The sequence below is a fragment of the Cynocephalus volans genome, chromosome 4 (assembly GCF_027409185.1).
Source record: "Cynocephalus volans isolate mCynVol1 chromosome 4, mCynVol1.pri, whole genome shotgun sequence".
Taxonomy (NCBI): domain Eukaryota; kingdom Metazoa; phylum Chordata; class Mammalia; order Dermoptera; family Cynocephalidae; genus Cynocephalus; species Cynocephalus volans.
In genome coordinates this window covers 120,777,027-120,800,747 of record NC_084463.1, presented here as the reverse complement: position 1 = coordinate 120,800,747, position 23,721 = coordinate 120,777,027, and the positions used below count along the sequence as shown (strand labels likewise).

Sequence of the window (23,721 nt, the reverse complement as noted above, 5' to 3'; positions counted from 1 at the left end):
AACACTATAGAGTCTCACATATAATACATGGTCATGTCAGGGAACCCTCAGCCCGCAGAGGTAATGATTAAATTACAGAACGTTTTTAAGATCTAGATAATTATTCTCAATGTTCAACTCTCATATCTTTATTATCCCATGAGATATGACTTTTTAAATTTTTAACAAGAAAAAAAATAGGTAAGAGTCAAAGTTTGTTTTCTGTTTAATGCCTTGCTTTCCACTTCACATCACAGTTAGATCAGCATCACACTTAGAATTGACTATCTCAGGTGCAGTCTTCAGAAAGGACCACTGTGGACAGCCTAGAATCAGGAAAAGCTATTTTGGAGTTTCTTCTTTGAAACTTGTCAAAGAGTAACAATCCAAATGTTAAATATCCAACACTTATTTAAACTCTACTAACACTGAAGAGTGATTAATTTGGAAAACAGGATATTTCTTTTGTTGTTGTTGTTGCTGGAAATTTTTTTCTTTTCATTTATTTTTTCTTTTAACTTCTCAATATACATTCTAGGTGATTTTTGCGTCCCTTTCCCCATTACTCTTCTGCCCCTGCCCCTCACCCCAACTACATCATATCTGTTCACCTGTCTTAACAAGTTCAAGGAATTGTGATTGTTGTGGCTTCTTCCCCTCCTACCATTTATTTCTTTGTACATTTATTTATTTATTTATTTATTTTTAGCTTCCACAAATAAGTGAGAACATGTGATATTTCTCTTTCTGTGCCTGACTTGTTGCACTTATAATTTTCTCTAAGTCCATCCATGTTGTTGCAAATGGTAGTATTTCTCCCTTTTTTATAGCAGAGTAGTATTCCATTGTGTAGATATACCACCTTTTCCTTATCTACTTTAATTTCTCTCAACAGTGGTTTGTAGTTCTCTTCTTAGAGATTTTTCACATCCTTGATTAACTTTATTCCTAAGTATTATATTTTTTTGGTGGCAATTGTAAATGGGCTAGCTTTATTGATTTCTTTTTCTGCGTGTTCACTGTTGGAGTATAGAAATGGTACTGATTTTTGTGTGTTGATTTGGTATCCTGTAACTTTGCTGAAATCATTTATCAACTCTAAGAGTTTTTTGTAGAGGCTTTAAGCTGTTCAATATACAGAATCATATCACCCACAGACTGGGACAGTTTGACTTCATTTTTCCATTCTTGATGCCTTTTATTTCCTTCTCTTCTCTGATTGCTCTAGCTAGTACTTCCAACACTATGTAGAATAGGAGTGTTGAGAGTGAGCATCCTTTTCTAGTTCCTATTCTTAAGGGAAAAGCTGAGCTTTTCCCCATTCAGAATGATATTGGTAGTGGGTTTATCATATATGGCTTTAATTGTGTTGAGATACTTTCCATCTATACCTAACTTGTAGAGAGTCTTTATCATGAACAAACGTTGAATTTTGTCAAAAGCTTCAGCATCTACAGAGACGGTGATGTGGTTTTTGTCTTTGATTTTATTGATGTGGTTTATCACATTTATTGATTTGCATATGTTGAACCAACCATGCATCCCTGGGATGAATCCCACATGATCATGGTGTATAATTCTCTGTATGTGTTGCTGTATTCTACTAGCTAGTATTTTACTGAGAATTTTTGCATCTATATTCATCAAGGATATTGGTCTGTAATTTTCATTTTTTATTGTATCTTTGTCTGGTTTTGTTATCAGGGTGATGTTTGCTTCTGAGAATGAGTTTGGAAGAATGGACTATGTTTCAGTCTTTTGGAATAGATTGTAGAGAATTGGTATCAATTCCTCTTTGATGGTTTGGTAGAACTCTGCAGTGAACCCATCTGATCCTGGGCTTTTCTTTGCTGGGTGCCTTCTGATAACAGTTTCAAACTCATTTTTTTTTTTTTTAGTCTGTTCATATTTTCTGTGTGTTCTTGGCTCAGTTTTGCTAGTTTGTATGCATCCAGAAATTTAACCATTTCCTCCAGATTTTCAAATTTGTCGGCATATAGTTGTTTTTACCAGACTCTAATGATTCTTTGTATTTGTGAAGTGTCAGTTGTAATATCACCTTTTTTAGTTCTAATTTTTGTTATTTGGGTCTTCTGTCTTCTTTTCTTAGTTAGCCTTGTTAAAGGTTTCTCAATTTTATTTATCTTTTAAAAAAACCAACTTTTTGTTTCACTGATCGTTTGCATCATTTTGGGGGTTTCTATTTTATTAAGTTCTGCTCTGATCTTAATTATTTCTTTCCATCTGCTAACTTTGAATTTGGATTGCTCTTGTTTTTTCTAGTTATTTAAGCTTAGTGTTAAGTTGTTTACTTGCCATCTTTCCATTCTTCTGAAGTAAGCATTTAATGCAATAAATTTCCCCCTTAGTACCGCCTTTGCAGTATCCCACAGGTTTTGGTATGATGTGTCATTATTTTCCTTAGTTTCAAGAAATTTTTTGATTTCCTGTTTAATTTCTTCTTGGACCCATATGTCATTAAGTAGAATGTTGTTTAATTTCCATGTGTTTGTATAGTTTCCAAAGTTTCATTTGTTATTCATTTCTAATTTTAATCCATTGCATTCTGAAAAAATACATGGAATAATTCCAATTTTTTTAGAGTTTGTTGAGACTTGGTTTGTGACCTAACATGTGGTCAATCCTGGAGAATGTTCCATGTGCTTATGAGATGAATGAATATTCTGAGGTTGTTGGATGGAATGTTCTGCAGATATCTGCCAAGTCCAATTGGTCTAAAGTGTTGTTTGGATCTTGGGTTTCTCCATAGATTTTTTGCCTAGATGATCTGTCTAATGTTGAGAGTGGGGTGTTCAGGTCCCCTGCTATTACGGTATTAGTGTTTATCTCATTCTTTAGGTATAATAGTGTTTGCTTTATAAATCTGGCTGCTCTGATGTTGGGTGCATATATATTTATGATTGTTATGTCTTCTTGATGGATAGATACTTTTATCATTATTAAGTGGTCTTCTTTATCTCTTTTTATGGTTTTTGGTTTAAAGTCTATTTTATCAGATATGAGAATAGCTACTCCAGCTTGTTTTTCATTTCTATTTGCATGGCATATCTTTTTCCATTCTTCCACTTCTAGTCTATGTGTGACTTTACAGGTGAGGTGAGTCTCTTGAAGGCAGCCAATTGTTGGGTCCATCATTTTAATCCAGTCAGTCAGTGGATTAAATCTCTCTTGAGTGGGGAATTTAATTCTTTTACATTTAGAGTTATTATTGAAAGGTCTTGATTTACTTCTAGCATTTGTTTGTTTGTTTGTTTGGATGTCTTATGTATCTTTTGTTCCTTTCTGTTTGTCTTCTGTGTTTGTTGGTTTTTGTGGGTGGTAGATAAACCTTTTTTCTTTTTATTGCTATCATTTTTATTTTACTGGTGGTTTTTTTTTTTTTCTTTCTTTCTTTCTTGAGTATTCATGGCAGTGATGGTTCTTTTTCAGGTACCAAACCCAGTACTCCCTTGAGAATTCCTTGTAAGGCTGGTCGGGTTGTAGTGAACTCCCGCATTTTCAGTTTTTCTGAGAAATATACTATTTGTCCTTCATTTTGGGAGGATAGCCTTGCTGGGTAAAGTATTCTTGGCTGGCAATCTTTGTCCTTTAGTATTTTGAATATATCATCCCATTCTTTTGTGGCTTTGGGGTTTTCTGATGAAAAGTCTGATGTTGGTCTGATTGGGGCTCCCTTATAGGTGACTTGATGCTTCTCTCTTGCAGCTTCTAATATTCTCTCTTTGTCTTAGAGTTTTTCCATCTTGACTATAACATGTCTTGGAGAGGACCTTTTTAGTTTGAATATGTTTGGGGATCTTTGGGCCTCCTGAATCTATAGATCTGTGACTTTCCCTATACCTGGGAAGATTTCTGCTATTATTTCATTAAATATGTTTTCAATGCCATTTCCTTTTTCCTCCCCTTCTGGAATACCCATGATTCGAATATTTGAGCACTTAAGGTTGTCTGTAATCTCTCTTAGATTTTCTTCAATTTTTTAAATTATTTTTTCTTTTTCTGGTCTGCCTGTGTTAATTCAAACAGCCTGTCTTCAACATCAGAAATTCTCTCTTCTGCTTGTTCTAGCCTGCTGGTTAGACTCTCTGTTGTGTTTTTCATTTCATTGAATTAATCCTTCAGCTCCACAAGCTCTGCCACTTTTTTTTTCAGGGCATTTATTTCCTTGTACATTTCTTCTTTCAGATCCTGTATATTTTTTCTCATTTCATTGTGTTGTCTAACTGAGTTTTCTTGTATCTCATTTAATTTCCTTAGAATTGTTGTTCAAAATTCCTTGTCAGTCATTTCAAGGACTTCCCGGCAAGCAGGATATTTCTGATGGCAAATGAACATTTGAGCTTTCTCATTTGAAGATGTTGCTTCATTAACTATAAACTCCTTGGACACAGAGGTCATTTTTCACTAATCTTGGTGGCTATATTTCCTAACACTTATGGCAGACACTAATTGTATATTGGATATATAAATGAAATAATGAATGAATCAATGAGTGAGTGAATGAATCATTCATCCAACAAATTGATCCAAATCTGATATATCTTCTTTAACTCTAGGCTCACTAATTTTGGTTAAATGGAAATTTTACAGAATGACTACTGATTTCTGAAAAGCTAATGTCAAAGCTAAATAATATGCAAAAGCAAAAGAAAGAAAAAATATATATATATATTTTTTGGCATATTTGGAAAACCAGCTAAACAGTGGCAGTAGGCACTAATTAATTTGGGACAGAAATTAAAATGATTTCTAGAAATAAGAAATGGCAATAATGGTTATGCCATATCAGGATCTCAAGGCAAATACATGATGCTCTTAGGCCTGTCAGTTTCTCCCAGTAAATTGTCATCTGAAAATAAAACACTTAAAGAGACACTTTTACACTTCATTGTGGCAGATATCTATTACATGTCTTTTTTATTATGTAGGCAAATAATCAGTTGGGGAACGAAGACTTGTTTACCAATAAAGAAATGGCAGAGATTAGAGGTAGGGACATGATCTATCTTGGAGAATAAAGAGCACATTTGGTCTAACAGGCTTATTTTTAGGACACCAAAATATATGTCAAAGTTTCAGAGACTCAAGCTTCCTAAGTGTCTAATAGAAGTCCTTGAATCTGGTCTAAAGAAGAAATGACCACTTGGGAAAGTGCTTCTCTCTTAGCTCTCCTTTCTCCCATCCATATTCCCCACTGTAAAATCTTAACCCAATCCGGTCACTGCATGGTAACAAGCCTCAGTAAATTCAATAGGTCCCCTGACTTGTAAAAAAAAATTCCAAACACTTCATCTGAAAAATCAAGAGCCTTATTCTTACTATACTTTGCTTGTACTTCTGTCGTACCAGTGAATACAATGTGCTTAATATTTTAATTATTTCTTGAGTCAACGTTCCCTATCACATTGTAAACTGCTGTTGAAAAAAAGACTATTTGTATCAATATTTCCTCATATCAAATGCAACCATATTTTTTGAGGATCCATTAAGTATCAGTCACTACAGTATTCATTAGCATCACTCGCCAGATATTTCTGGTTCCCTGTCCTTCCAGGCACATGGTGGAACTACATTGTCTCATCCCATTGTGGTTAGTTTGGACAAGGGCCTAGTTCTAGTCAGTGAGCTGTGAGTGGTAGTGACATGTGTCACCTTCTGGTCAGAACATTTAATGGCTGATGGAGGACACTCCAGGCTCTCTTTTCCCCATCTTGATGACTGGCAGTGTTCATCAGAGTGAAAAGCTTGTATCCCAAACTAAGTATGTCACCTTGTATCCCAAACTAATTACGATAAGCAGAGCACTCCTGTTGACCAGTGATAGAATTACAGCATAAGCAAGAAACAAAACTATTATTCTAAGTCACTTATAGTTTGGGTTGTTCATTATTGCAGAACTTTCTTTCCTGACCAAGTGCCATACTAAATATTTTCACATGTATTAGTTGATATGCAAAATAACCTGTAGGTAAGACAGATATGAGCAATATTTTATAAATGAGGCTTTGAAAAGTAAAGAATTTACTCAAGGTCAAGTATTTCTATTTATTCTTTTATTCAACAAATATTTATTGAGAACTGCTCTGTGCCAGGCAATGTTCTAAGTAGTCAAGATACAGTAGGGAATAAAAGGGAAAAGGTCCCTGCTCTCAGAGTTTACATTCTAGTGGAAATAGACAAATTTAAAAAAATCACTTATAAGTAAGAAAAATTCCAGATAGTGCTAAGTAAAATTCAGAGAATTAAAATGGTCGTATGACAGAAAAAAATGAGTGGCTGTTTATATTGATTAGGGAAAGCCTCTCTGAGTTGATCATTCTTAGGCTGAGATCTAAATGACAAGAAAGAGCCTGCTATGCAGATATCAAGAGGAAAAGACTTCCAAGAAGGGGCAATAGCTCATGCAGGGCAATAGCTCAAGCATAACTTCTACAGTGGGAAAAGAATCATCCCTGGGGTAAGGAATAATCCCTAGATTTTTTACTCTGAAAACTGGGAAGACAATGCTTTCAATTTCTGAGAAGGGGAAAATTTGAAGAAGAGGAGGTCTGCAGAAGTAGAAGGAAATCAAGAGTACTATTTTAAACAAGTCGAGTATAAAATGCCTATTAAATACCTATGTGTAGATGTCAAGTTGAATATATGATTCAGAAGCTCAAGAGAAAGATTGGATCTGGAGAAGCAATTTGGGCATTATTGACATAGAGATTCTGTTTTAGTCCTAAGATTGGTAACAGCATCTAAAAATAATATATAGGTGAACAGGACAAGGGGATCCAGGGCAGAGCCCTAGAGCACTCTAAGCTTTCAAATGTCAGCAGAGGAAGGACAGACAGCCAGGGACAGTGGGCAGGAGTGGCCAGTGAGATAGAAAGAAAACTAGAAAGTACAGTGTCATAATAGCCAGGAAAAGAATGTGTTTCGAAGAGGAAGATGTGGTCAGCTCTGCAAAAAGCTGCTGAGATAAGAACACTAGATTTAGCAAAATGTAGTTCATGAATAACCTTGATAAATGTAGTCTCTGTGGGATGGTGAGTGTGAATGTCTGACTGAGGGGGTTGAGAAGGGTAGGGGAGGTAAGTAAATGTAAATGAGGACAATCACCACAGACAAATTAAGAATCCTTGCTGTGAAGAAAAGCCAACAAATGAGTCAGTAGATTGAAAGGAATCTGGGATCAAAGGAAGTTTTTTTAAAGAAAGAGATCTTACCTGTTGTATGACCTATGGAAGCCCAAAGCCCTCATTGAGATTTCTGAAATTCTTGAGAAGAGGTAGTGGTGATAAAGACATACAAGGGTACTTCAAAAAAGTGTGCAGAAAAATAGAACTGAGAGATAATACAAATCTTTCCATGAACTTTTGAAGTACCTTCTTCTGTGTATATTTTAGTAAGTGTATGATGGAGGGACAGGGCAATAGAAGGAGTAGGAATCATTACTTTATAATGTCACCTCTGCCTCTGAGGTCCCAGCATCCTATACACACATGTACCATCTCTGTTGTCCACCATGTAACTTGCATTCTATTGGGGTAGGGAGGTCGTTCTCACCAAGCATTCAGTGGAGGTAGACTTTACTGAATATCTGAGGGTCGTGAGAAGACTTGCATTGAATACTACATAGCAAAACAATGGAAATACCTCACGTTAAATATTTCTTCCCTTAAAAAGCATTTCAACTATTCTTCCATGGGTTGGTTTTCACCTGTCCCTCTGTCCTCCACACCCAGCCTTCTGTTCTCTAACTCGTAACTAACTCCCCTTTATTATTTTTTTTCTCTTGTTCTTTCTAACTTGCCTATTCCCTCACACATACACACAAATACACAAACACCCCAAAACAGAAGTGTGTGTGTGTGTGTGTGTGTGTGTGTGTGTGTGTGTGTGTGTGTGTGTGTGTGTGTGTGTGTGTGTTATATAGATTTCTCCTGCAGAGATATTTACTACTGGGGCAGGGGAGGCAGGAAGGAAGCTTGGGTGCCCATTGATATCCATACCCTTGCCTTTTTTCCAAACACAGTTCTCTTTCTAAAAGTAATTCTGGAGCCAATTCTTAATATAACACATTTTCCAACTTCTTTCATACAAGGATACTTCAAAAAGTTCATGGAAAAATAGAATTGAAAGTTAATATGAATCTTTCTATGAACTTTTTGAAGTGTCCTCGTATAGAGACCTCAGACTAAGCATCTCTCCTTATTAAGAGGTATCGGCAAGCTCCAGCTCCTGCATTCCTTCCAGACTGAGGAAATAAGAACAGAGGTGGTCATTCTGACAGAATTTGAACAAAGCCTTTCACACAGCAGTGGTTTTATTAGGGTTCATGAGTTGCATGATGTGGCGACATTGTTTTGGGAGGATATTCACTGGCTTCTTCTAAGTACAGGATTAAAATAAGTAAAAAGTGCATTTATTATTAATAACATAGCCATAGTCACTACAGCTTCACAGCTTTTTAGAATGTGTTTGTTTACACATCCAAAAGAATTTTGATCCCTTAAAATATTTAGATGCAAGCATGCTATTTTTACACAATCTCCCTCTCCCTTTTCTTTCCCTAGGAATTTTAATTATAATATGTAAAACATAGATATATGAGATTTGGCTTTATGTAACCCTCACAAACCCATATCAATCTGAGCTCTCCAGTCCTGTACCTGAAGAATGGTAATTTATACATATACAAAGATCAATGGCAAAGGAATGTGGATATACTAACATGTTTCCCTAACTTTTGCAACTTTTTGCACTTCTGTAAATGTCATTCAGAAAAAAATACATTAAGAAAAGAGTGGCATTACATTCTGAATGGAGAATGAAGTTTTTATATGCCAATGTCATTAGGACAGAGAGAAAGATGCAAGAGTCAGGGAAAGGTACAACATGACTGAAATCTTGGGTTCAGGGGCCCTTTTCTGATAAGCTGCAGATTGGCCATTTAAATATATTTGATCCAAAACAAGAAAGACTTGAAATCTTTTATCACCCTTAACCAATTTATTCTTCATGTCTACATGTACGTGATTTGAAATATATTGGAACTCCAAACCAATGCCCCAGTAAACAAGCACTGTTCACACAGAGACAGTGACAACTTTAGTGCTCAGCCCAGTGAAACAGGGAGAAGAGCTGGGAAATTGACAGTAAACAGACTAATCAAAATAGTCTTGACTGTCTCACATATGCCCAATCCATGACCAACAAGTACCACCACTGCCCCTTTGAATTTTAACCTTGTCTTTCCCAATGGGAACAAAGCACCTTTTCTTATATACAAAAACATATTATCATGATGGAAGAAAAATAGTTTGATACTTTCTATTTCTGGAACTGATATCTCTAAGTCCCTCAGTGTTACTATAGGCAACAGGGACTTCAATTTCAAGTCATACACCCATGCATGCAAGTGCACACACAGAGGCAGAAATACTGGGAGTGGAAATCTATTATGCAGATAAAATTCCTTTTATTATTACTTTTTTTCTGAAAAGGTGACAGAGAAATAATAAACGAGAAGAACTATTTAGGAATAAATAATACTTTGTGCACTAGGAACTAAATGCAACCACACAGATATGGTGCAGAAAAGGGATGAATTAGGAAACAATATTGCTTCTTAATGCTCACCTGTACAAGAGAAGTCATCCACACGAATGTATCCTGGGACACAGTCACAGCGATATAATCCAGGCAAGTTGACACACACAGTATTGGCATGACAGTAGTGCATCTTAGCTGCACACTCATCAATATCTGAAAGAGAAAAAAAGAAGCAACATCATGGTTACTCAAATGATTTGAAAAGAGTGTAATCATCTTGCAATGAAATTTCAAAAGGTGAATGCCCATTGAAGTCAAGAGAAAAAGTAAGATGTGTTAAACACAAATTCAACGGGTGCAATAGATAGTGTCCAGAGCTGAAAGTACTTTCTAGAAAGATGCATGGTGAGACACAATGATTTTTTTTTTTTTTTTTTTTTTTTGGGGGACACAATGATTAAAAACCCAAGAAGTTGAAGACTGAATCTACTATTATTAGTTTCTCACCAAGGAGGATATTCTATTTAAATGTACAAAATCAACGAGTTCTATGCCCACCAAGTTGATACCAATTAATATATCTTGTGTGTCCACAGTACATAGTGCAGCTTTTATTAGAGAGATCAGGGGAATTCAGCCCCTCTCTGCTAATGTGTCTTGCTAAGACATGTTTTAATCCATCTGTCACAAAATGATGGTGTAGCCAGTTTCTCCCACGTTGTACTGTGAATACAGACAGCAGCTATTGTTTGATGCAAATTAATGTCTTTCATCCCTTGACCTGGGGATCTATCCCATGTGATAGAATAACATGCTGATTCAACAAAATATATTATTCCGTTTGGGAGAGAGGTCAGAGCATCTTCTGCATTCTCATAAAAGCTCATGATAAGGATTAAAATTGCCTACAACCTTAAGTACAGAGTTTGGTCTTTTATGGAGGTTATGTTCTTAAAAATGGATTTATGTTCATTTCACTCCTGCTTACATTGATGGTTAGGGAGAGAAAGGGGTATGACAACAGCATGGGAATCCAAGATAGAAAACTGAGCTCTAGTTCTGGTTCTGCTAGTCACTAGCCTATGACTTGCATTTCACCAGTCTGAGTCCCGGTATCCTCATCAATTTGTCCCAAAGCTCAGTTCTGAACCTGATGCTTTGTATTTTTAAAAGCATTATCTAATGTAATCCATATACAATTCTATGATCAGAGTATAATCACTACCCCATTACAAAGTCTAGAAAATTTGGGCTCAGAGAATTTAAATATCTGGCACAAAATCATCCTGAAAGAACATGCTAGACCCAGGACTTGAACCCAGAAGTCATTATCTTATTCACTCTGATTTACATCATGAAAGCACCTTGAAAATGATAGTCAAATACAGTGTTTTTATTACGATAATCATTAAGTCCTAATACCCTTCGTGTACAGAATACTAAGGGAAAACAGCTACATTAAGTCACTAGAAAAATCACTTATTTATTTTATTTTTTTAAATAGGTTAATTTTCTTTCTAACGCCCCCCCCCCCAATAACATCAGATTCTTTTCAGTGCTAAAGATCTGTCATCCTATAAATAAAATTATTGTGAGATAACTGTGATCTTAGAAGGAGACCCACAGTTAGCAAAGGGAAGTACAGTTGTGCTATGCACCAGAAGGAGGAAAACCGGGGATATTTTATGAACAACACTAATGCTAATGCTAACCAACCCCCTCCAATACTGGCTTCTCTTGGTGTTGCCAACCTCTCACTTGCAGTGGTGTATTTAGCAAGACTTCCATAACTATGAAGTAAGAATGAACACCAGAAATTAGTGAAATAACTTAGGCAATCGACAACTTCCTATGCACAAGTCTTCATCCCATAGGCTGCTTCCTGGAGAATCCAACCTGCAGCAGGAATCCAGGAGGTGGGGTCATAGAGTGGTGTGCTTGGCATTAGGATTTTGGATGTGATTTAGTTATTGCTGATTACAAGGTCTTTGGTATGACTCTGAGAAGGTGGAAACATAGACCACTGCTAGTGAGAGACTGGAAACAGCAAGAGAAGCCAGGTATTAGAAGGGGTTGGTTAGCACTAGTGTTGTTCATAAAATATTACGAGCTTTCTGCCATCTGTCACACAGCAAAATTGTACTTCTCCATCCTCTGAATTTAATCATGGCTGTCTGACTGAGCATGAACTCTGGGTGGAAGTGTGTTGCTTCTAGGCGGAAAGATTAAGAGCCAGCATCCAGCTTAGCACATTTTCTTGTTACTGCCTTGGAAATCATGACAGCACAGAAATGGAGACTCTTTCAGCCTGGGTCCATGAGCAAGGAACAGGCCACCAGACAAGCAGGATGAACATGTTTCATGAGCTAGAAACATGGCTTTATTGATTTAAACCTTTGAGCCTCCCCTGACTAGTACAGAGGGCAACTATGAGAGGCATCTCAGAGCAGATTATTAAGCTTCATCTCAAAAAATGAATAGGAATTCACTAGGTAGAGAATGAAGGTGGGGAAACAGAAAAGAAACTATAGAGGCTAAAGTTTTCATCTCTATAGAGTTTGAAAGAGATAGAATCATTCAGTCATGCACATTCAAACAACATTAGTTAACCCTCTGCTAAGCCCTGAGGTAGAGTGATAGACAAAATGCCATCATGGACCTCACAGACTGGCAAGACATTGAGTAAAACTTGTAATGAGTTCTACCAAGGATGTGAGACCTTTAAACAAGAGGATTTGACCAACTCTGAGATGGTTAGAGAAAGATTCTCTGTGGAAATAATGTTGATCTGAGACCTGAAATAGAAGTGAAACAGGTAAAGGGGAGAGGAATAACACAACAGACAGGGAAGAATACTTGAGAAGACATAGTTACAGGAGGGAGCTTTACCTATTTGATGTAAAACTGGAAAGATAAGCTCAGGTCAGATCCTGCTGGGCCTTGCAGGCCATGTGAAAGAGCTTGGACTTTAATCAGGGTAGTGACAAAACCCAATTTCTGTTTTTAAAGCATGACTCCAGCTGTAGTAAAGAGAATTGGTTGGAGCAGGGCAAGCTGAAGGTTAAATCATGTTGGTATTTTATTCACAGAGATACAGCCACACTGAACTCCATGTCACTCTGCTGGGATGTCCAGCCATTCTTTAAGATGAGAAACTGGTCAGGACTTGCCTTACAGGCAATTCAATCTTCAGCCCATGGGCCACAGCTGCCAACCAGGCTACAGACTGTAATGAATGTTTCCCTGTCATGGACCCTTGTCAACTCCTCCCCAAAGAAACTGCTGGCTCATTTTCTTTAGGCTACTGTTTAACTACTGAGAGGTCTCTGCCTCATCTGGATTTGAAGGAGTTACTTGACTGTCACTAGCTTATTTTGATTCAAACCAGCCAAGGTATCTCCTTGTTTTGTAGGATTCTAAGGTCCTGAATAAAAATATTTTCAAAAACCAGACAAGGGGATGGTTAGAAAATCCCAGTGAGAATTTCTTGCATAGATTTAATAAAGCCCTCGCTCTCTACAAATCAGCTGGAACCCCAAAGCCATACATCCCTGCTGCTCTGCTGATATATCTTTTTTTTTTTTTTTTTTTTGTCTTTTTCGTGACCTGCACTCAGCCAGTGAGTGCACCGGCCATTCCCATATAGGATCCGAACCCGCAGTGGGAGCGTCGCCACGCTCCCAGCACCGCACTCTCCCGAGTGCGCCACGGGCTTGGCCCTGCTGATATATCTTTAAGTAGGTTTTGTTTTTGGTTTATGATTACCATTGATAATTGCATATCAAATAATTCCCTGGTACCAGTCCAGAAAAAGACAGCACCAAAATAAAGCCAAAAAGTAGACAAATGTGCCAAACTTATCTTTGTTGCTTATCCTGTATCATGCAACCACCAGATATAAAAATTACCATGTAGTATAAATGGAGGGGAGGGGAGAAAGAAAGTAAAGTGGAGTCATCCAGCTGAGTAAGATGACAGAAGAAAGAAAGGAATTAGCAATTTCCATGATTTCAGGATGTGGATGGGGTATGGAATGGCAACATGTTTGCCAAAAGAAATTTTGCCTCTCCATCCTCAGGGAAAGACACCACCCAGCAGAGAGTTTCAATAGAACTCAAGAGTGCTTCCAAAGCAACTCTGATTATAGAAAGAATCGAAACAGAATTAACATCTTCAGAGAGCTGAGATATCCCAAGAACACCATCTTGAGAAATAGTCAGCAACTGAGATTTTAAAGAGGAGCCTAGGACAAATGTTGCTTTTTGTACAGAGACAAAATGCTCTGAAAGGGAGAAGGAATAGGATCTAGTGTTCTATAGCACTGTAGGGAGAATTCAGTTAACAATTTATTGTATAATCTCAAATAGTTGAGAAGATTTTGAATGCTCCCAGAACAAAGAAATAACAAATGTTTGAAGTAATCTATACGCTAATTACCCTGATATGATTATTGCACACTATATACATGTACCCAAATATCGCACTGTGCCCCATAAATATATACAAGTATCATGTGTCAATTAAGAAAAAATAAATTTTAAAAAATATTCTCCCTAATGAAAGAATGAACTGGCATTCAGAGAGAGAAACTGAGTGAGCCCAAAGCAATGAAGATTCTAACCACAGGCCTGAAGTTCAGTCTGACCTTGGCCCAGGGGGTGATGGTGCTCTGCCTGTAGCAGATTTCTTGAGCAAAGGTGATATTCACCCAAAAGCCAAGAGACAAGAAGAGGCTAAGCCTGAAGCTGAACCTCAAGGCAGAAGATGAACACACGAGTCCAGGCTTATGCTAAGGGTCTGAATCAGTCCAGAAAGCTTTTCTAGGAAGAACCATGGTTAACCTGACATTCACTGAAAGGATGAATGTATTAAGAAAAAGCACATCATTAGGCATAAAACCAAAGCCTAAACAGGATGATACCTAGATGAGTAAGAGGCTAATAGTCCATACCTCATAGGGTAAAACTGAAAACAGCCCCTGGCACCTGATAAAATCTCAATAAATGTATTTTGTTTTTAGGTATCAGACACCATGCTAGGTACCCTACATGGACCGTCTCATCATTCCATTTATTCTTCTTGACTACTCTAGGAGATAGCTATCTCCATGTCATGATGAAGAAACAGAGGTTCAGAGATTATTAGGTCACTTGCCCAAGCACAAAATCGGTAAGCATAAAAACCTAAATTTGATTCCAAGCAGTCTAACTCCAAAGTTGGCATTGTTCTCACTGTGTCAGTTCTAGCACTCAATAACATTTTGATGCTATGATTATGTTAGATATATCTGACATTGCCACGGTATATACAGAAACAAATAGATCTCCAAATTCTACGTCCATGTGCAATACCATTCATGACATTTTTCCTGGTATTACACTCTGTGTTAGAACGGCAATGCAGTCCCATGCATCACTGCTTCTTTGCTCTTTTAAATCCAATCCTAACATTTTCACACTTTAGGCTTCAGTGACCCAAGGTCCCAAACAGGCAGCAGCATTCTGCTCCCTGATGGAACCCACAGATTGATATAGGCTCTATTCAGATAGCTGAAGATTATCGAGTGCCTCCTACAGAATTAGAAAGTAGTGACAAAAAGGCCTGGATATTTTTTTCTTATTAAACATTGTTAGAGAAACATCTATAAACCCCATTGCAGTATACATCAGCTCAACTATAATGGGGCTTAAATTGCAATTCAATCATATAAATTGCCTGTTGCCTTTGAAATATTAGAGCTCATCTTCTGGTGGTCTTTTGAGGTAATAAAAACTACATGATTTATGTTCCTTGTTCCTTCCCAGGATGGTGAAGTAGTTTGTTTTTGTTCTAAAAAGGTATACTTATGGACTTTAAAATGAAACTTGATGTGGCATAATGATTTTTCACATATCGCCAGCCTCCATCTGCAGAACAGTTCAGAATAAACACAGACCCAAATTTGGCATCATCATCATTAAATTAAAGTGCATGATCTGGGTAACAAATAGAAGCAGGGGCAAAGAATTCTCTTAATAAAATGATGTGATCTACCCAGACTCCTTACATAAGAATTTCCCAGAAAAGGACAGTCCAGGAAGGGTTGAACCCAGGATACAGAAAAATAAAGTCATGCCCCACTCACTGTATAAATATTAAAAGGAAACAGAGTGGGGAAAGAAAAACAGTATTTACTGTGACCACAGTCTGTGCCAAGCACTGTGTGCATCTTGTCTGAGTACTCCCAACCATGCCATGGACTGACATCATATACTACACGTAGAGGACCTAGAATTTCACCCAAGGTCTGTGTGACTCCAGGGAGAACAATCTGTTCCACTCTGACTGTTGGACCAAGAACTCTTGACAAGAGTCATGTTCCATTCTTGCTTTTTCTATTAGATAACTGTGGCATTGGGTAAGTCACTTTTCTTCTCTAGACCTTGGTTTTCCCATCTATAAAATGAGGGAGTTGGACCAGAGAGCATTCAAAGACTTAGTGGTTCTAAAGCTCTTGATACATTCAGGTATTCTGTCCATTCATAATAAAAGTCTTCCTCTGGAGCAGTTTCTCTTGGGTCACTCCCCCGCCTTGCATGAGGAGCTTGCAGATGTTCCAGATGCCCTTCCCAAGACACAGGTCCTGGAAATACTATTAAGATAATCTGAGCCCTCACACTGTTGCTTGATACCTGTGTCAACTGAGTTGGCATCTCCCCTGAAACCTAAGAGCAGCTAGAATGAGCAAACATACCCACACAAAAGCACAGCTCCAGGCAAATTCTCTGTGTACTGGTAAGAGAACTTGCACAGCAGTCTTACCAGCTTTTAATCTACTGACTTTGCAGAGATCATGAGCAATAAAAGCATGATGGTGCCCAGCTGATTAGTATATTAGAACTATCAGTACTTTTCATCTGTGTCCTGTGTCCTACTGGATATTTATGAAAGTTTAGGCCTATGGGATCTCTGATTTGAACTTTAAAAAAAAATCCAGTGAAGGTTTAGGACGGTGAAAATACTCTGTGTGATACTATAATGATGAATACATGTCATTATACATTTGTCTAAACCCATAAAATGTACAACACTGCTATACATAAAATGTGTCCCCCAAAAGTTCATGTATTAGAAACAATCCCTGCTGTCACAATGTTAAGAAGTTGGAAAATCCTGTTATAGTCATTGAAAGGTGAGGTCTTTGAGAGGCGATTAGATTGTGGGAACTGTACTTTTGTGAATGGATTAATCCCTGTAGAGTTCCCACTAAGAACAAGGCCCTCATCAGATGCCTCCCTTGGGCTATGGACTTCCCAGCCTCCAAACTGTAAGAAATAAATTATATTTCTTTATAAATTACCCATTTTCAGGTATTTTGCTATAAGCAACAGAAGTGGACTAATACAAACACCAAGAGTGAACCCTGATGTAAACCATGGATTTGGGTGATTATGATGTGTCACTATAGGTTCATCAATTGTAACAAATGGACCACTCTGGTGAGGTATGTGACGATGGATAATGCATGTATGGGGCCAAGGAGTATATGAGAAAATCTCCATGTTTTCAGTTTTGCTGAGAACCTGGAACTGCCCTAAAAAATAGTCTTTTAAAAAATCTAGTGAGGCAAACAAGATGTGAATTATTATCCCCCTTTTCAGATGAAAAAATAGAGAACCAGAGAGAAATTCTGACTTGCCCAAATGTACACAGATAAACATTACACTGAAAACAGAGTCAAGGTCTTCTAATTCTGGAATTAGTACTTTATCCAATGTTTCATGTTTTTCTATAACTATAATTTTCTTCCTAAATCAAGAGGTAAAAATCAAATGCCTATAGAATCTAAAAATATAAAACAAATGCCTACAGAAGACAGGGAGAATACATATGCAAAATATGTCCCTTCCATAGAGAAATAAGGTCTTACATTTTTCAAAATATAAACCTGGTGTTCTCTCATTCGCTCTCTTTTTCTTCCTCTCTCTCATTTTTCTACTCTGAGAATAAAGAAACAATTCTCTCTTATTAGTGAAAAAACAGTCCAAGGTCAAGGATAAATGGAAAGTGACACTTAAGCTCAGGGGTGGGAAGACAGTAGGGAGAAGGTGGACTGTGGAAAAGTTAAATATCACAATAAAGGAATAATAAGGGATATTGCTTGTATAGCACTTAGTATGCATCAGGCAGTTTTAAGTGCTTTACATGTATTAACTCATTTAGCACAACTCTATGAGGTACATATTAGAATTATCTTCACTTTACAGATGAGGAATTAGAGGCATAGAAATGCATAATAAATTGTCAAATATTCCATGGCTAGGAAGTAGACAAGGACATCCACGATATGAACTTAGGCAACATGGCTCCAAAGTCTGTACTTTTCACCCTCTATCATTTCCCCTCATGAAATATGGGCTAGATCTCTCATCTTTATAGAGAAGCTAGAAATCTTAGCATTAATTTTTTTCTAATACTAGCTTCGTTGTCTCTCCAAACATTTTGAACCATAGATGTCTGTGCCTTACATATGTTGTCACAAGAAGCTTTAATGAGCTGAGAGACAGAGAAAGACAGAAGGCAGAGAGAGACAGAGACAGTGACAGAGAGACAGAGGGGGAGGAAGAAGGAAAGAAAGGAAGGAAAGAATGGAAGAAAGAAGGAAGGGAAGGAGGGAGAAAGGGAGAGGAGAAGAGGAGAAGAGAGAAGAGGAAAGAAAAATGATAAAACAATCTAGGGAGATGCCTAGATAACCGCTATAGATTGATGTTTGTATCTTAAAATTTATATGTTTAAACCCTAACCCCCAAAATGATGATATGTGGAGATGGGGCCTTTGGGAGGTAATTAGGTTTAGAGGTCACAAGACTGGGGCCCTCATGATTGGATCAGTGCCCCTATAAGAAGAAACAACAGAGAACTTGCTCTCTCTCTGCCATCTGAAGACACAGGGAGAAGGTGGCTGTCTGCAAGTTAGGAAGAGAGCCCTCACCAGAACCTGACCATGCTGTCACCCTGACCTCAGACTTCCAAACTCCAGAACTCTGAGAAAATGTTGTTTAAATCACCCAGTTTATGGTATTTTGTTATAGTGACCTGAGCTGACTAATATAATAACCCTTTAAGTTTCTCAGTTGCCTGGTGAAATAGATTTTCACATCATCTTCTAAGATATGTGTCAAACAACATGTTGCCTTCCAAATCAAATATCTTTAGATTTAAAATTCAAATGACTTTTTTGTTATTTGTGTATAGTAAAGAAGTCTTCTTAGACAGGGTTAAATACACCATAAAATACAAGTTAAATTGTTGGAATGCTAACATTTCAAAAGTATTTTCCATATATAGTTATGTCAGATATTTGGAAATTCATGCTAAGATGTTTTTTCCCTGCTGGGCTCAATTTCAGAATCAAACACTATCATAAAGTACCACATCTTTTTGTACCATTGAGAATCACAGCATAACAGTTTCTAACTGAAGTTGGAAAAGCATAATACACCAACCCATGACTTTCTTTCCAGCCCTGTATATCTGACTTTTGAGAGTGTCTGTAAACTGATGCTAAGTGTCTGCAAGGAAAGAAACACACTGAGTGACAGGTGATTAATTCAGTCTTGATCTCAGGCTGTGCCCTAGCCTACTGAATCTATGAGTGTCTGAACTCTACTTCAACTGATAGTACCAACAAAACTGGTGAGTGCTTCAAAAAAGGTCTGAGGTTTATTCACAAGTTAAGAGTCATTTGTCCTAATCAAAGAACGCCCTAAAAATGTAAACACTACAATGGTCTTTTGTCTGCTCTATAATTAGAAAAGGAAATTCAAAAGATATTGAGATACTTCCAAATACTATGAACAGTAAATTTCCAGATGTCACTGGGACATAGTCCCTGCCTTCACAGAACCTGTTTGAATCCAGAAGAAAGACAATCACATGAACATGAACCTTGTAAGCACAATTCAAGTTCTACTAGAGAAAGAAGCAGCTAATTCCAAAGAAGGGATTGAGAAAGGATTTATGCAGGAGATAATTGTTTTGGTCTTGAGAATGCAAGAAAGACACCTTCATAAAATGTCAATGACGTTTCTTTATCATTTTGATTCTATTAGGCAGCTACTTTTTTTGCTTCACAAAGATAAAGGAAAATCAGACAAGAGTGAATGAGACGAAAGAGTGCAATAACACCAGTGAAGCTGTTTATATCCTCTTTATCTCTGGTTGCAACTATTCTTTATAATAATAGGTAGCATTTATTGATCTCTACTTTATGTCAAGCATAGTTTTAAACACTTTGCTGTACAATTTATTTCATCTTTGCGAGTGCCACATAGGTAGGTATATTAACACTTTTATTTTATGGAGGCATAAGAGGTTAGCCATTAGAAAGTGACCTCAGGAAATTTCAACCACTGGAATCTTCTTTATTCCACTTTACAAGGCCACCTTAGCTTCCCCATTCTTAATAAAGATATCCACCTTCTTTGGTTAATTAAATAGAAATTTCCTGTAGTCACCTGGCCAAATTATTCATTCCCTATTTTCCCCAAGCAGTCAAAATAATGTGAACAAGCTTTAGTCTTTTAAAAATAAATGATTTGGTGTTTGAGGATTAGATCTGATTCACTACAGCATCAAATTAACCAGTGATTAAATACCAGATTCTGAGTTACACAAATAAACAAATAGGGGCCTGTGGACCTATGAGCAGTTAGTTAATGGATGCAAACTGGGGTGATAAAACTATTACATTTTCCATCACCTGTATGACGAATGGTGCTCAGCTGAATGTACTTACAAAGGCAAGCAACTTCTTCATATATTTCCATGTGGAGAAATTCCTTAGATGAAATGAGCGTCTAGAACTGAAATCAGCATTATTCCCAATTCCAAATTCTTACACGCCACACTGAATCCATGAACCCTAATATGAAAATTATAAACCATTTGAGCTGGTCATTAAAAATCATTAAGTCTAGACTTCTGTGCAATGTGATTGTTGAGGAAATACAAAAAAAAAAAAAATGAATGGATGAGAAGAAAAGGGAAAGATACAGTTAGTAAAGAATAATGACTCGTAGTCCACTTTCCTCTGAAAACACTATCCAAGGGTGGAATGGAAAACATCATCCAAAAAGTTGCAAATGGAAGAGAGTCTGGTGACCATACTGTCCAATGGATTTTAAACTATTTTTTAGATGGAGGAATGCTTTTAAAAATGATATTAGTTAACATTTGTATAGCATTAAGTGCCAGGCACTGTCTTACATTATTAATTTATTTAACCCTCATAATAATCTGTTGAAGTAGATATTGTCTTTCAGCACCCCACATCAACAGATGAGGAAATTGAGACAAGAAGAGACTAAGAACGTATCCAAAGTAACACACCAGACAAGGAGAAGAGCTGAACAAAAATCCAGGCAAACCTGGATCCCAGGGTGGTGCTTTAAACCTCTACACCATGGCACAACTGAGCAGGTAAGCCTTGCCACTGCCAGACTCCATCCCAAGCCTGGCCGAGTGCACGCCAACCAGAAAGGCACCCTGTTGGAGAGGCCTGAGATCCACAGAGACCTCGCACCCTGCAGCGCCAGTGCACGACCAAGCAGGTATGCCTCACTGCTGCAGGACCCCATCCCCAACCCAGCCAAGTGCATGCCTACCAGAGAGGTGCCACCCTGGAGAGGCCCGAGTCCCATGGAGACCATGTGCCCTGTGGCACCAGCTCATGACGTAACAGGAAGGCCTTGCCACTGCCAGATGCCATCCCCAGCCTGGCTGAGTGCACGCTGACCAGAGAGGCACCTCCCTGGAGAGTCCTAAGACCTAAGGTGACCACACACTCAAGGCGCCACTGGGCAACCGAACAGACACTGAGGCAGCTGTGCCAAATTGGCAGCCCTGGCAGGAACCTAGCCAGACAATACTGTCAAATGAGTGGACCATGAAATCCCTTGCCACAATGACTAAACATCAAAGGAAAGAAACCAGAAATAAGAAAAATCAAGAAAGTACACCCCAAAAGGTAATAACTCTCAAGCTCTAGATCCTGTAAAACAAGAAGCCCTTGAAATGTCTGACAAGGAATTTTGAGTCATAATTCTAAGGAAACTAAATGAGATACAAGAAAACTCAGCTAGATAATACGACAAAATGAGGAAAAGTATACAGGACCTGAAAGAAGAAACGTACAAGGAAATCAATGTCCTGAAAAAGAATGTAGCAGAGCTTGCTGAGCTGAAGAATTCATTCAACGAAATAAAAAATACAACAGAGTTTAACCAGCAGGCTTGCAGAAGCAGAAGAGAGAACTTCTGACCTTGGAGATGAGCTGTTCAAAATAACACAGGAACACAAAAAAGAAAAAAAGAAAGAAAGAAAAAGAAAAAGAAAAAAGAATTAACAACATTGAAGAAAGTCTAAGAGAGATATCAGACAATCTTAAGCTCTCAAATATCTGAGTCATGGGTATTCCAGAAGGGGAGGAAAAGGGGGATTGCATTGAAAACATATCCAACAATACAGTGGCAGAAAACTTCCCAGGTTTAGGAAAAGACACAGATCTTCAGATTCAGGAAGCTCAAAGATCCCCAAATGTATTCAACCCAAAAAGGTCTTCTCCAAGACACGTTATAGTCAAATTGCCAAAACTCAAAGAAAAAGAAGGAATCTTAAAAGCTGCAAGAGAGAAGTGTCAAGTCACCTACAAGGAAGCCCCAATCAGACTAACATCAGACTTTTCATCACAAACCCTAAAAGTCAGAAAGGAATGGGATGATATATTCAAAATACTAAAAGACAGAGATTGCCAGCCAAGAATACTCTACCCCACAAGGCTATCCTTCCAAAATGAAGGGCAAATAGTATAATTCTCACACAAACAAAAACTGTGGGAGTTCACTACCACACAATCACCCTTACAATAAATTCTCAAGGGAGTACTGGGTTTGGTACCCAAAAAGTAACTACCAGTGCCATAAAAACTCAAGAAAAATCAAACCCAACTAGTAAAACTAAAATGGCAACAATGAAGAGAAAAAAAATGTTTATCCACAACCCAAGAAACCAACAAATACAGAAGACAAATAGTAAATCAGAAGGAAAGGAACAAAAGACGCTTAAGACATTAAACAAAAATCAATAAAATGCTAGGAGTAAATCAGCACTTTTCAGTAACAATTCTTTATGTAAAAGGATTAAATTCTCCAATCAAAGGACACAGACTAGCTGACTGGATTAAAAAGGAAGATGCAACTATATGCTGCCTTCAAGAGACCCACCTCACCTTTAAAGACTCACATAGACTAAGAGTGAAAGGATAGAAAAAGATTTACTATGCAAACAGAAATGAAAAACAAGCTGGAGTAGCTATTCTTATATCTGATAAAATAGACTTTAAACTAAAAACCATAAAAAGAGATAATGAGGACCACTACATAATGATAAAAGGATTAATCCATCAAGAAGAGATAACAATCATAAATATATATGCACCCAATGTTGGAGAAGTTGGAGATTTATAAAGCAAACTCTATTAGACTTAAAGAAGGAAATAGACACTAATACCATAATAGAAGGGGACCTAAACACCCCACTGTCAATATTGGACAGATTATCTAGGCAGAGAATCTGCAGAGAAACACAAGATCTAAACAATACTCTAGATCAATTGGACTTCGCAGGTATCTACAGAACATGACATTGAACAATCTCAGAATATTCATTCTTCTCATCAGCTCATGGATCATTCTCCAGGATAGAGCACATGTTAGATCACAAATCAAGTCTCAACAAATTCAAAACATTGGAATTATCCCATGTATTTTTTCAGACCGGGATGGATTAAAAATAGAAATCAATAACAAACAAAATTCTGGAAACTATACAAACAAATGGAAATTAAACAACATTCTACTTAATGACATAAGGGTCCAAGAAGTAATCAAACAGGAAAGCAAAAATGTATTGAAACTAATGAAAACAATGATACATCATAACAAAACCTGTGGGACACTGAAAAAGCAATACTAAGGGGGAAATTTATTGCATTAAATGCTTACTTCAGAAGAATGGAAAGATGGCAAGTGGACAACCTAATACTTCACCTTAAAGAACTAGAAAAACAAGAACTATCCAAACCCAAAGTTAGCAGGCAGAAAGAAATCATTAAGATCAGAGCAGAACTTAATGAAATTTAAA

The 23,721-nt window shown here is 37.4% G+C and overlaps 1 protein-coding gene across 3 annotated transcripts in view; it reads right to left on the bottom strand.

Annotated features, from left to right (window-relative positions):
• Nucleotides 1-23,721, bottom strand: part of NELL1 (neural EGFL like 1) — an 879,285-nt gene that overhangs the window by 442,177 nt on the left and 413,387 nt on the right. For all 3 annotated transcript variants that reach the window (XM_063094110.1, XM_063094111.1, XM_063094112.1), the window contains one exon: nt 9,628-9,753. In XM_063094110.1, coding sequence (XP_062950180.1) covers nt 9,628-9,753 — 126 coding nt within the window. The remainder of the gene's footprint in view (nt 1-9,627; nt 9,754-23,721) is intronic.